The sequence below is a fragment of the Esox lucius genome, chromosome 22, assembly GCF_011004845.1.
Source record: "Esox lucius isolate fEsoLuc1 chromosome 22, fEsoLuc1.pri, whole genome shotgun sequence".
Classification (NCBI taxonomy): domain Eukaryota; kingdom Metazoa; phylum Chordata; class Actinopteri; order Esociformes; family Esocidae; genus Esox; species Esox lucius.
The window spans coordinates 13493547-13507278 of record NC_047590.1 but is presented as its reverse complement, the minus strand read 5'-3'; the positions used below and the strand labels follow the sequence as shown (position 1 = coordinate 13507278).

General features: G+C 38.7%; 1 protein-coding gene across 1 annotated transcript in view; it reads left to right on the top strand.

Moving 5' to 3' along the window:
- Positions 1-13732, top strand: part of LOC105005814 (collagen alpha-2(V) chain) — a 39243-nt gene that overhangs the window by 8821 nt on the left and 16690 nt on the right. The window contains exons 4-17 of the mRNA XM_013133079.4: positions 641-657; positions 1029-1061; positions 1273-1305; positions 1522-1575; positions 1763-1855; positions 2086-2163; positions 2803-2847; positions 2958-3011; positions 3514-3567; positions 3680-3733; positions 4036-4089; positions 4276-4329; positions 4422-4466; positions 4618-4671. Coding sequence (XP_012988533.4) covers positions 641-657; positions 1029-1061; positions 1273-1305; positions 1522-1575; positions 1763-1855; positions 2086-2163; positions 2803-2847; positions 2958-3011; positions 3514-3567; positions 3680-3733; positions 4036-4089; positions 4276-4329; positions 4422-4466; positions 4618-4671 — 722 coding nt within the window. The remainder of the gene's footprint in view (positions 1-640; positions 658-1028; positions 1062-1272; positions 1306-1521; positions 1576-1762; positions 1856-2085; positions 2164-2802; positions 2848-2957; positions 3012-3513; positions 3568-3679; positions 3734-4035; positions 4090-4275; positions 4330-4421; positions 4467-4617; positions 4672-13732) is intronic.

The following is a 13732-nucleotide window of genomic DNA, read 5'->3' as shown; positions in this document are numbered from 1 at the left end:
ATAGCAACTCATTTTTAATGGCCAAAAAGTGAAAAGTTATTGACTGGCCAAGTCAATCTCCAAATGTATATCTGATTGAACCTGCCATTAATTTGATAAAGATGAAAGTTAAGTCAAAAAGACTTTAAAACAGAAAATACTAATGCGACCAAATACTAATAATTTACTACGTGCTAAATTTAGACATTATATTAACCTGTCCCAAAACGTGGTTCCCTGAAAGTGTTTTCATTTCTAACTGGTGAAACCAATAGATACACGAATCACCTCAAATAAAAACATAGAATGTATTATTTATTCACATAGTGGTTGATATTAAATCCAAACTTTTGGAGCCACAAGAAGATAAAATATTTCATTGTTCCAAAACTACAGACTTCACTGTATACTTAAACATGTATGTTTATAGATGGGACCCACTTAATACAGTCATATTGCCACAATAAGTTTGTTGTCTGGGGAATCCAAGGTAGCAATTGCCCACTCACCAGGCTAATGGAGGTGGCTCACAAACAGCCAATCTGTAGGCAACACAGTAAATTTCATCATGCTCCACATTGTAAAGACATTGAAGATGATATGTCAAATAAACAGTTGTAATGTTAAATTAACACCTTTGCTTTTTCTTCCTCTCCCTAAGATATCATGGCGTTTAAGGTGAGTAATATTATTATTATTAATATTATGACATAGCATATCCTCCATAGTCCATTTTCCTCTTTCTGGTTTTTACTTGGAAACACTCCTGAACGTTTAAATATAAAGTTTCAGTGGAGTTGCAACTGAACCCAGGTTATTGGGCCCATGTTATCTGAACTCTTTATGAGTTACACTCTCAAGTCCATTGTCATTTTCTTAGTGTTTTACATTTTAATGTATATATAAAACAACACAAAAAAATTCTGTACACTTCAATGTATATTTTTTACTCTTTTTCTTACTAGACTTGTTCAAGCACATTAAAATGCATTTACAGTATTTATAAGAAATAAATAGCATGTAACTGATTGATCCACTGTCATTTTCAGGGTCAGAAAGGTGAACCTGGTGATATCCCTGATGTATGTATGTTTTCACAGTTCCATTGAGTTGTTTGCTGAATATTAATTCAATTATAAGTTCAAGTTCAAAAGGTTTATTTGTCATTTGCAATAACAAGTTACGGCAATGAAATTCTTGGTTTTCCTTGGTTATAAAAACCTTTATCAATATAAATATGTTATCAAGTTACTTTATACCTGAACAAAGGTTTTTTGTGTCTTATGCTTCCAGATTGTGGGGATAGTAGGTCAACCTGGACCAATGGTAAGCCGTATTCTCATACTGTGTTTGTGTAATTCAGCTGGGCTCTCCCAGTCCCAATTGAGGTTGAATACAATTCCTTTCAGTCCTCTAGATGGTGCTGTTGAATTTAACAAGAGAAAGACCTGATGCTGCTTCATTAGTCTCTTTCCACAGCCACAATTGGACAGCACTATCTAAATTAATGATGTCTTCGTACTATCCGTGTCAATGTCTCAGGGTCCTCCTGGAGCGCAAGGGCACAGAGGATACCGTGGATTTAAGGGCAGAAAAGTAAGTCTCACGCAATTAAACTTCACACACAATGAAGCGTGTTCATTACAGTACTTTGATTTAGTGAGATAATCCTTACCCCAGGACCAAATCGCTGAATCCCTTCTCCTCAAATCATGTTCACTCATGTTGTGACATTTTCAGCATGCTGCCGCTCATCAGTTTGCATGTATTTCCCAAAATCAAGGGTGCACAGGGCCCAGCTGGAGTTGACGGGGAACCAGGAGTCCCAGGGAACCCTGGAGAGCCAGGACCCCCTGGCCAGCCCTTACACCCTGGGGTGAGTCAATCCGCCTGTCCTGTGGGGCTGACATATCAGTCTGTAACTGTCTGCTCAACCACACTGCCTCTTCATTTGACCTGCAGTGTGGGTTGTGGCAATTCCAGTACATTGTGTTGCTCCTTGGCTGAATGTGCTATGTTTTGTACAAAATAGTTTTCCTTCCAGATGGTTACTTTAAGAACTTCCTAATTGTTATAACCTATTAAGAACACTCTTCTCTCCGCCAGGGTCACCTGGTCTCTCAGATGGCTACAGGCTTCGGTGAGAAATCAGCTGGCATGATGGGAATGGTTTCTGGCAGTGGGGTGAGTATGTATACATGCCGGGTGAGACTGAATTTGAACAGGGATTTTGACAATCAGGTTTAAAAGAAGCATTAGACTTAAGCAAAGCCATGCTCCCATGGTAACGCTCCTGGCTCTGCGCACATAAACGGCTCCATGCCTGAGTCCAGGGTTCAATACCTGTGTCACCTCTATGTCTCTTCTTCATTGTCCACTCAACTTAATAGGATAACATGATTTTATTATTTGATCTTACGTATTATATTTAGGGGAATACTATCAGGAAAAGTATTAGTTTTTGGAAAAATTGGGAAATGAACCGGAATTGCTGTTAATTTAAGGATGGCAGGGTAACCCAGTGGTCAATCCTTCGTTCAGTCTGTCAACCCTAATTGCTTCTAGGCCATGGCTGAAAATAAGGGTTCTCAGTCATAAATAGCTGGTAAACTAATGGAAAAAATAAAATGACATATAAAGCAATTAAAGAAAATCAAAATTTTTGTCCACTCCGTGAAACATCAGCTCGGTCAGATTTTTGGTCCAATTTTCTTCAGAGGTCTGGAAAGAAAATGTCCATGTTTTATGTTGTTTATGTTGTGCCTATAGACTGATAGTACTCATTATACTTACATCGGAATTTTATCTTCATAACTGTTTCAGGGTGAACCAGGGCCAAGAGGGCCACCTGGACCCTCTGGTGCATCAGTAAGTCCAAGATGACTATGTACCATTTCACACATATTGTAGCTAATATTGTAGCTAAGAGTAAACAGGCAGATATAGGATCATGTCCTTTTCCTTTTTTTGTCTTGTAGGGCCCTACAGGAGCACAGGGGTCCCCAGGAGATGTTGGAGATCCAGGACCCATGGTCAGAACCAAGCCTTTCTCATAGCAGCTAACGAGGCCTGAAAACGAATTGCTCCAGAAATATTGTTGAGTGTGTTTGGGTTTGTCATGTCTAGCCCCCCACTTCTGCACTTGATGTTGCCGGTTTTCTAACCACTAGTCAATAAAACACCTCCTCCACCTGCTCCCATTGTTGAGGCAATATTCTGTAACCTGAACTATACTGGGGGGCTCTGGTATAGCAGCTGGTGCAGAAGGTACGTTTTACTGAGGACAAATAATGACAAATAAACTAAACAAACACAACACCATCTAAACCACAACCAATATTGCCTGATGACTAGAGGAGCCGAGGACTAGTTAAAGGGGAGGTGATTAATGAGGGATGGAGTCCAGGTGTGTGCAAAGATGCCGGTTGCCTGGTGATGAGGTTTGCTAGGACTGGTGGTTAAACAACCGGTGATGTTGACTGCCGGACCTGGGGTGGAAGCAACATTGTGCTTAAACCCACTGTCTTTACACAGGGGGCCTATGGTCACAGAGGACCTGAGGGCCCACCAGGAAAACCTGGACCAGATGTAAGTAGTCAATGTCAGTTTTTCTTCATGCTTTCTTTTGGTTAGTTTAAAACTATTTTTGTTTTTAATAAGATGTCTTCCAGTAGACTATGTTCATTTTGTGATTCCTCAGGGAGAATCGGGCCCGGCTGGAATCGACGGAGAGAAAGGAGCAGTCGGATCTTCTGTGAGTAACTATGTCTCCAAGCGTTTACACAAGCTACTGTTTCTTATGGTTGAAATTGAGCTATGACTCAACCCTGCAAGCCTTTCACTCCCTCACTGCACAATCTGTTTCAAGATAAAACTAAATTAACGTAATGTTTTTGATTGTACCCTTTTCAAACTGTTTCCATCTAAACTGAGTGAGGAATAAACACAGGTTTCACTTTATTCTGCTGTCCGCTGGTCATCAGCTGTGTTCACAGTCATTTTTAATCATTTGGAACATTACTTTAAAAGACAGTCATTAAATGTGGTGTTTTTCAGGGGCCCAGAGGTTTCCCAGGACTGCCAGGTCACCCTGGATTAAAGGGCATAAAGGTCAGCAGGCTAACCTCCATCAAGCTTTTATTTGTGACACTTATCGTCTTATTGAAAGCGTGTATGTACTGTATTGGGCATATTATTGAAATAGTTTAATTCGCATTTGGTTGTTAGGAATGAACTGTGAGATTTATCAGCGAGAAGCAGACCCATTAATGAACACATTATTCACCTCTTCAACAGGGCCATGTAGGTCCTCCTGGAGCCAGAGGGGAATCTGGCGCTGCTGGGTTAAAGGTATATTCTCACACACATATCTGTATTTGTCTGTCTCTGCAAGAATAGTATTCTTTATTATCTTTACCTTGTGTGTGTGTGTTATGTTACAGGGTCCGTCCGGAACTCCTGGTGGAATTGGGCCCCCTGGACCTGCGGTGAGTCATCATCAATTATTATACTGATCATAAATGATTATGATTTAGATGCCAGTTCTTCAAAACACGTTATCAGCTGTAAATATTCTGATATGTTTCCAGTCTGATAGCTCTGCCATATATTCGTATCAATGTGTAACATTTATTTCAGGGTCCAGCGGGAATGCAAGGGGAGAGAGGAAGAAGTGGCCCTGCTGGACCTGTGGTAAGAGAGATTCAAGTTTCAGCAGTCACAAGACAATCGACATTGTCTTGCAGTTGCCTACTCTGCAATTTGGAAAAAATAGATCAGGTGTAAAAATAAAACAACTATCATAGTAATACCATTAATATTCAATAACAATAATAATAATAGAAGCAGCAGTACTGTATGTACAGTACAAACATATACTGCATTTACACTGGATATATGTCTGATGTATGGGTAGGCGCACATTGCTTCTGTCCCAGTTGAGTCAGGAGGACTGGTTCGTATTCCATCTTTACCTTTGTGCTTTTGTACATTTCGTGTTGGTGGGCAAACTGGTTTATGCGTTTCAGATAGATGTGTTGGGCAGCTTTTTAGTCATAAAAAAAAAAAAGTGTTTACTTTAACTCCTCATAACAAGTCTACTGTAAATGCTATCTGATTTTGCACACAATAGAACTTAGATACTCAAAACATTTATTATTTGATTGAAAAAAGTAGGGACAAAAATTATTTTTACATGTATATTCACATTTTAGACATTAAATGTTTCTACAAAAACAATCCATATTTAGGTTACATTGTACCTCACATTATGTAAAGATGCCAAACCGCTGTCCAAATACATTAGGGTTGCTGTCCAGAGCTTTATTATACTTGTAGCGTCTGGTGGGCAGTGTCTTGAACCTGTGACCTTCGGTTCCCCAGGAGGGCACACTACCCACTGCTCCAAATAGGGATAACCCAATTGGAGGGGCGAGTAGTGGGCTTACCAAGGTCGCTACATACTGATAAAAACAATCAGTACTGATACAATTTGTAATAGCTCCAAACGTGACCTTCCAAGATGGCATGCATCACATTTTCAATCTAGCCAATTGATATCAAAAATTTCGATCAAAACTAGAGGTTTGCAAGGGTGAGGACAATTGTAACTGTCTCATTCGGAACTGTCTCAAATGTCTGTGCACCCACATATCACTCGATTTCTTTCGATTGATCCAACCAATCCTACGTGGTACATCTCTAACAAGAACATTTAATTGCTATGGAAATGATTATGCAAACTAAGATAAGTCTATCAAGGGTTTTATTCTCTCTCGTAATGTAAATAAGCCCAGAGAATTTAGAAAAATAAATGAAATTCCATCCATCCATCCATCTTCTACCGCTTATCCGGGGCCGGGTCGCGGGGGCAGCAGTCTAAGCAGGGATGCCCAGACTTCCCTCTCCCCAGACACTTCCTCTAGCTCTTCCGGGGGGACACCGAGGCGTTCCCAGGCCAGCCGGGAGACATAGTCCCTCCAGCGTGTCCTAGGTCTTCCCCGGGGTCTCCTCCCGGTGGGATGGGACCGGAACACCTTCCCAGGAAGGCGTTCCGGAGGCATCCGAAAAAGATGCCCAAGCCACCTCAGCTGACCCCTCTCGATGTGGAGGAGCAACGGCTCTACTCTGAGCTCCTCCCGGGTGACCGAGCTTCTCACCCTATCTCTAAGGGATCGCCCAGCCACCCTGCGGAGAAAACTCATTTCGGCCGCCTGTATCCGGGATCTTGTCCTTTCGGTCATGACCCAAAGCTCATGACCATAGGTGAGAGTAGGAACGTAGATTGACTGGTAAATCGAGAGCTTCGCCTTGCGGCTCAGCTCTTTCTTCACCACGACAGACCGATACATCGACTGCATTACTGCAGAAGCTGCACCGATCCGTCTGTCAATCTCCCGTTCCATCCTTCCCTCACTCGTGAACAAGACCCCTAGATACTTAAACTCCTCCACTTGAGGCAGGCACTCTCCACCAACCTGAAGTGGGCAAATGAAATTGTTTTTAAAATACATACTAAAATTAACATACAAAGAATTCCCTTGAAGCACACACAGACAGAATTGATTTTCTTGCTACTGGTTTATTTGAAGGCTTCTCTCCAAATCCACTGTGAAAACTAAACACACTGTGTTGACGAGAAAATATAGAAACAATGTTAGCTAACATAAAACAATAGCATGTGGAATTTTTGTAATATATTTTTATGTGGAATAAATACAATTTTACCAAAGCCCAATGAAACTTCCAAAAAAGAGAACTATTGTGCTAAATAAAAAAATATATAAATAACAAATGCAACTAAAAATTTTCTTTCAATTATGACATTGGTCATAGAAAAAGACAACAAATTAAAAACATTAATCACCTTAGTCGGCCTCAAGGAGTGTAACAACCTTCTGTATAGGTCTTTCAAAGAACACCGTTTTAGTTGTGGGTTTCCCCTTTTTGTCAAATGTAGTTTTACTAACCAGCAATCTTACTTTTCTCACTTTACTATCTGACCCTGGATCAATATCTGTGATTCTGGCCAGCTTCCATTCTATTCTATTCTGTTTTGGTTTCAGAATGTCTTGTAGAAGGACGATGTTGTTGACCTTCATGTTCCTTCTGTTAAAATGAACATTCAAATCATTTCATCTAAGAACCTGGATGACTGGTTCGTTTTTCATCCTTACATTTGTGCTTTTGTACATTTCCTGGAGGTGGGCAAACTGGTTTATGCGTTTCAGATAGATGTGTTGGGCAACTTTTTAGTCATTTAAAAAAAATATATATTTTAGTTTACTTTAACTTCTCATAACAAGTGTACAGTCAAAGCTATCTGATTTTGCACACAATAGAACTTAGATACTCAAAACATTTATTATTTGATTGAAAAAAGTAGGGACAAAAATTATTCACATGTTTATTCACATTTTAGACATTAAATGTTTCTACAAAAACAATCCATATTTAGGTTACATTGTACCTCACATTATGTAAAGATGCCAAACCGTTGTCCAAATACATTAGGGTTGCTGTCCAGAGCTTTATTATACTTGTAGCGTCTGGTGGGCAGTGTCTTGAACCTGTGACCTTCGGTTCCTCAGGAGGGCACACTACCCACTGCTCCAAATAGGGATAACCCGATTGGCAGGGCACGTAGTGGGCTTACCAAGGTCGCTACATACTGATAAAAACAATCAGTACTGATACAATTTGTAATAGCTCCAAACGTGACCTTCCAAGATGGCATGCATCACATTTTCAATCTAGCCAATTGATATCAAAAATTTCGATCAAAACTAGAGGTTTGCAAGGGTGAGGACAATTGTAACTGTCTCATTCGGAACTGTCTCAAATGTCTGTGCACCCACATATCACTCGATTTCTTTCGATTGATCCAACCAATCCTACGTGGTACATCTCTAACAAGAACATTTAATTGCTATGGAAATGATTATGCAAACTAAGATAAGTCTATCAAGGGTTTTATTCTCTCTCGTAATGTAAATAAGCCCAGAGAATTTAGAAAAATAAATGAAATTGTTTTTAAAATACATACTAAAATTAACATACAAAGAATTCCCTTGAAGCACACACAGACAGAATTGATTTTCTTGCTACTGGTTTATTTGAAGGCTTCTCTCCAAATCCACTGTGAAAACTAAACACACTGTGTTGACGAGAAAATATAGAAACAATGTTAGCTAACATAAAACAATAGCATGTGGAATTTTTGTAATATATTTTTATGTGGAATAAATACAATTTTACCAAAGCCCAATGAAACTTCCAAAAAAGAGAACTATTGTGCTAAATAAAAAAATATATAAATAACAAATGCAACTAAAAATTTTCTTTCAATTATGACATTGGTCATAGAAAAAGACAACAAATTAAAAACATGAATCACCTTAGTCGGCCTCAAGGAGTGTAACAACCTTCTGTATAGGTCTTTCAAGGAAAACCGTTTTAGTTGTGGGTTTCCCCTTTTTGTCAAATGTAGTTTTACTAACCAGCAATCTTACTTTTCTCACTTTACTATCTGACCCTGGATCAATATCTGTGATTCTGGCCAGCTTCCATTCTATTCTATTCTGTTTTGGTTTCAGAATGTCTTGTAGAAGGACGATGTTGTTGACCTTCAGGTTCCTTCTGTTAAAATGAACATTCAAATCATTTCATCTAAGAACCTGGATGACTGGTTCGTTTTTCATCCTTACATTTGTGCTTTTGTACATTTCCTGGAGGTGGGCAAACTGGTTTATGCGTTTCAGATAGATGTGTTGGGCAACTTTTTAGTCATTTAAAAAAAATATATATTTTAGTTTACTTTAACTTCTCATAACAAGTGTACAGTCAAAGCTATCTGATTTTGCACACAATAGAACTTAGATACTCAAAACATTTATTATTTGATTGAAAAAAGTAGGGACAAAAATTATTCACATGTTTATTCACATTTTAGACATTAAATGTTTCTACAAAAACAATCCATATTTAGGTTACATTGTACCTCACATTATGTAAAGATGCCAAACCGCTGTCCAAATACATTAGGGTTGCTGTCCAGAGCTTTATTATACTTGTAGCGTCTGGTGGGCAGTGTCTTGAACCTGTGACCTTCGGTTCCTCAGGAGGGCACACTACCCACTGCTCCAAATAGGGATAACCCGATTGGCAGGGCACGTAGTGGGCTTACCAAGGTCGCTACATACTGATAAAAACAATCAGTACTGGTACAATTTGTAATAGCTCCAAACGTGACCCTCCAAGATGGCATGCATCACATTTTCAATCTAGCCAATTGATATCAAAAATTTCGATCAAAACTAGAGGTTTGCAAGGGTGAGGACAATTGTAACTGTCTCATTCGGAACTGTCTCAAATGTCTGTGCACCCACATATCACTCGATTTCTTTCGATTGATCCAACCAATCCTACGTGGTACATCTCTAACAAGAACATTTAATTGCTATGGAAATGATTATGCAAACTAAGATAAGTCTATCAAGGGTTTTATTCTCTCTCGTAATGTAAATAAGCCCAGAGAATTTAGAAAAATAAATGAAATTGTTTTTAAAATACATACTAAAATTAACATACAAAGAATTCCCTTGAAGCACACATAGACAGAGTTGGTTTTCTTGCTACTGGTTTATTTGAAGGCTTCTCTCCAAATCCACTGTGAAAACTAAACACACTGTGTTGACGAGAAAATATAGAAACAATGTTAGCTAACATAAAACAATAGCATGTGGAATTTTTGTAATATATTTTTATGTGGAATAAATACAATTTTACCAAAGCCCAATGAAACTTCCAAAAAAGAGAACTATTGTGCTAAATAAAAAAATATATAAATAACAAATGCAACTAAAAATTTTCTTTCAATTATGACATTGGTCATAGAAAAAGACAACAAATTAAAAACATGAATCACCTTAGTCGGCCTCAAGGAGTGTAACAACCTTCTGTATAGGTCTTTCAAGGAAAACCGTTTTAGTTGTGGGTTTCCCCTTTTTGTCAAATGTAGTTTTACTAACCAGCAATTTTACTTTTCTCACTTTACTATCTGACCCTGGATCAATATCTGTGATTCTGGCCAGCTTCCATTCTATTCTATTCTGTTTTGGTTTCAGAATGTCTTGTAGAAGGACGATGTTGTTGACCTTCAGGTTCCTTCTGTTAAAATGAACATTCAAATCATTTCATCTAAGAACCTGGATGACTGGTTCGTTTTTCATCCTTACATTTGTGCTTTTGTACATTTCCTGGAGGTGGGCAAACTGGTTTATGCGTTTCAGATAGATGTGTTGGGCAACTTTTTAGTCATTTAAAAAAAATATATATTTTAGTTTACTTTAACTTCTCATAACAAGTGTACAGTCAAAGCTATCTGATTTTGCACACAATAGAACTTAGATACTCAAAACATTTATTATTTGATTGAAAAAAGTAGGGACAAAAATTATTCACATGTTTATTCACATTTTAGACATTAAATGTTTCTACAAAAACAATCCATATTTAGGTTACATTGTACCTCACATTATGTAAAGATGCCAAACCGCTGTCCAAATACATTAGGGTTGCTGTCCAGAGCTTTATTATACTTGTAGCGTCTGGTGGGCAGTGTCTTGAACCTGTGACCTTCGGTTCCTCAGGAGGGCACACTACCCACTGCTCCAAATAGGGATAACCCGATTGGCAGGGCAAGTAGTGGGCTTACCAAGGTCGCTACATACTGATAAAAACAATCAGTACTGGTACAATTTGTAATAGCTCCAAACGTGACCTTCCAAGATGGCATGCATCACATTTTCAATCTAGCCAATTGATATCAAAAATTTCGATCAAAACTAGAGGTTTGCAAGGGTGAGGACAATTGTAACTGTCTCATTCGGAACTGTCTCAAATGTCTGTGCACCCACATATCACTCGATTTCTTTCGATTGATCCAACCAATCCTACGTGGTACATCTCTAACAAGAACATTTAATTGCTATGGAAATGATTATGCAAACTAAGATAAGTCTATCAAGGATTTTATTCTCTCTCTTAATGTAAATAAGCCCAGAGCATTTTGAAAAATGCATTCTAAAATGAACATTCAAAAAATTTCTCTAAGCACACACAGACAGAAATGGTTTTCTTGCTACTGGTTTATTTGAAGGTTTTCTCCAAATCCACCGTGAAAACTAAACACACTGTATTGACGAGAAAATATAGAAACAATGTTAGCTAACATAAAACTATAGCATGCATATCATGTGGAATTAAATACAATTTTACCAAAGCCCAACGAAACTTCAAAATAAGAGAACTATTGTGCTAAATGAAAAAATATATAAATAACAAATGCAACTAAAAAATTACTTTCAATTATGACATTGGTCATAGAAAAAGACAACAAATTAAAAACAAAGTCAAAACATTAAGCACCTTAGTCTGCCTCAAGCAGTGTAACAACCTTCTGTATAGGTCTTTCAAGGAACACCGTTTTAGTTGTGGGTTTCATCTTTTTGGCAAATGTGGTGTTACTAACCAGCAATCTTACTTTTTTCACTTTACTATCTGACCCTGGATCGATTTCTGTGATTCTGGCCAGCTCCCTTATATGTTTTGGTTTCAGATCATCTTGTAGAAGGACGATGTTTTTGACCTTCAAGTTCTTTCTGTTCTTGTGCCACTTTTGTCTTGATTGCAATTTCCAAAGATATTCTTTCTTCCATCGAGTCCAAAACTCATTAGCCGAATACTGCACTTGACGCTACCTGTTTTGAAGATAAAGATCTTTATCAAATTGTCCAGGGGGGGCAGAATTATTGTGCACGTCATCATAAGAATGTGGTTTAGAGTTAAAAGTTCAGGTCCAGATGCGTCATTCAAATGTTCAGTGGTCAGTGGTCTGCTGTTAATGATGGCCATAACCTCATGCAAGAACATCCTTAGGAAGGCCTTTGTGCTGACTGGTTGAGAATATCAGTAAGAAAACTTCTTATGGTTCTTATTTGCCTCAACTAGTCACCGCCCATGTGACTTGCTGTTGGTGGGTTCAAAAGGAATTCACATCCTAGAGTCTTCATTCTTTCTTGATCCATTCCTTTCATGAGTTCTGTCAACTCTCTCCTTGCACCAACAAAATTGGTTCCTTGGTCACATTTTAGTTGAGGAACATTACCTGTTATAGCAATGAACGCTCTTAAAGAATTGAGAAATGCATCAGTTGTCATGTCATCAATCATATCTAAGAGTATGGCCCTTGAACATAAACAGCTAAGCAAGAGACCGTATCTTTTGAGATCCTTCCTTCCTTGACTTTGGCTACAAACACTTGAAACCTTCTGGTGTCATTATTTATGTAGCTGAGAACATCTGTGGAATCCATCCAAAAGAACTCTTGCAGATCTTGGATTTCTAGATCTTTCTGGAACATGACAAACTGCTGGTTCGAACTGCAACAACTGCTGCAGAGAGTTCAAGTCTCTGTATAGTTGTGAAATTTGTAGGTGGAACCCTGGACTTTCCAGAAAGCAATGGACTTCGTCTGGCTCGCGGGTAAGTACCTTTCAACATTGCCGAAACTGGGAGGCAAGAAGCATCTTTTGATTTGCATTTCAGTAAACTTGGGTAGGTCTCTGATCCAGGGCTCCCACTGAGGTCTTAAGTTTTCCGGAAGTATGCCCAGTCTTTATATAGAAAATGTATGTCATGACAGAATTTTCATTGGAACATTTGGTCATTGTCTTTGCTCCGAAGCTTTGATGCCTTTGGCATGTTGGTGGTTTTTCAGTCTCACCTTGTTTCAGTGGTGCAGTGATGTGACAGAGTTGCAGGCTATATTTGCTTCTCTTGTCAGAAATTTGTCAAATTGGCTGAAGGAGGGGAATTGGTTACTCTCTACTTCGATAACCTTTTCGATTCCATCTCGCTACTACATGGCAGCCTTGCAACTACAGAGAAAATTGGCGTACTCTCTGAGCTCAAAGCTGTCCTTAGATCCCATCTTGGACCACACTTGAAGCATGTCTCTGGACAATTTCGCAACTGTAAATGGGTTTCTATATCGCTCCTCCAAAATCTCCCATGCAGCAACATAGGAAGATTCAGTTCTGAGTAGGAAATAGTCATTGAGCACTTTCTTAGCTTGTCCACTTACATATTTACAGAGGTAGTATATCTTCTCCTTCTCTTAAATGTTCTTCTGGTCGATCAGTGCTTCAAAAGGAGAGTTTCCAGTCTTTGTATTTCAATGGATTGCCACTGAATACTGAAGGTTCATGTATTGGAATTCTGTTTGCACTTAAAGCACCTGTCAGCACCATAACAAGCTTTGTTGAACATTAATTTGAGGAGGTGGTTATAGCTTGTGGTACGGGAGACATACAGGGACAGAGGACTTGTGGGAGCAGCCACTTTGTTATCTGCTACCATCTCATGTTCTAGTGTGTCTTTCTGCTCTTTTTCTTTGGCCCCTTGATTGTACAGCTGCATTCTTGCTTGTCCTGCATTCAGACATTTCACTGCTTCTAAATGCTGTATCTTTTCACTGTTTTTCCTCCAGAGTCCATTATAAAGCTACATGCTCTGCTTCTAGTTACTGGTTTTAATTTTAGCTTCTTCTGCCTCTCTGTATTCTTCGTTTCACTGATCAGCTGCTTTCCATTGAGCTTCTGCTTCTAGGTGCAGTATTTCCAATTGTTCTCTTGTTTTTGTAAAACTTTTAGAACAGCTTGGCTTGCAGCAGCTTCTTGTCATTTTACCGAAG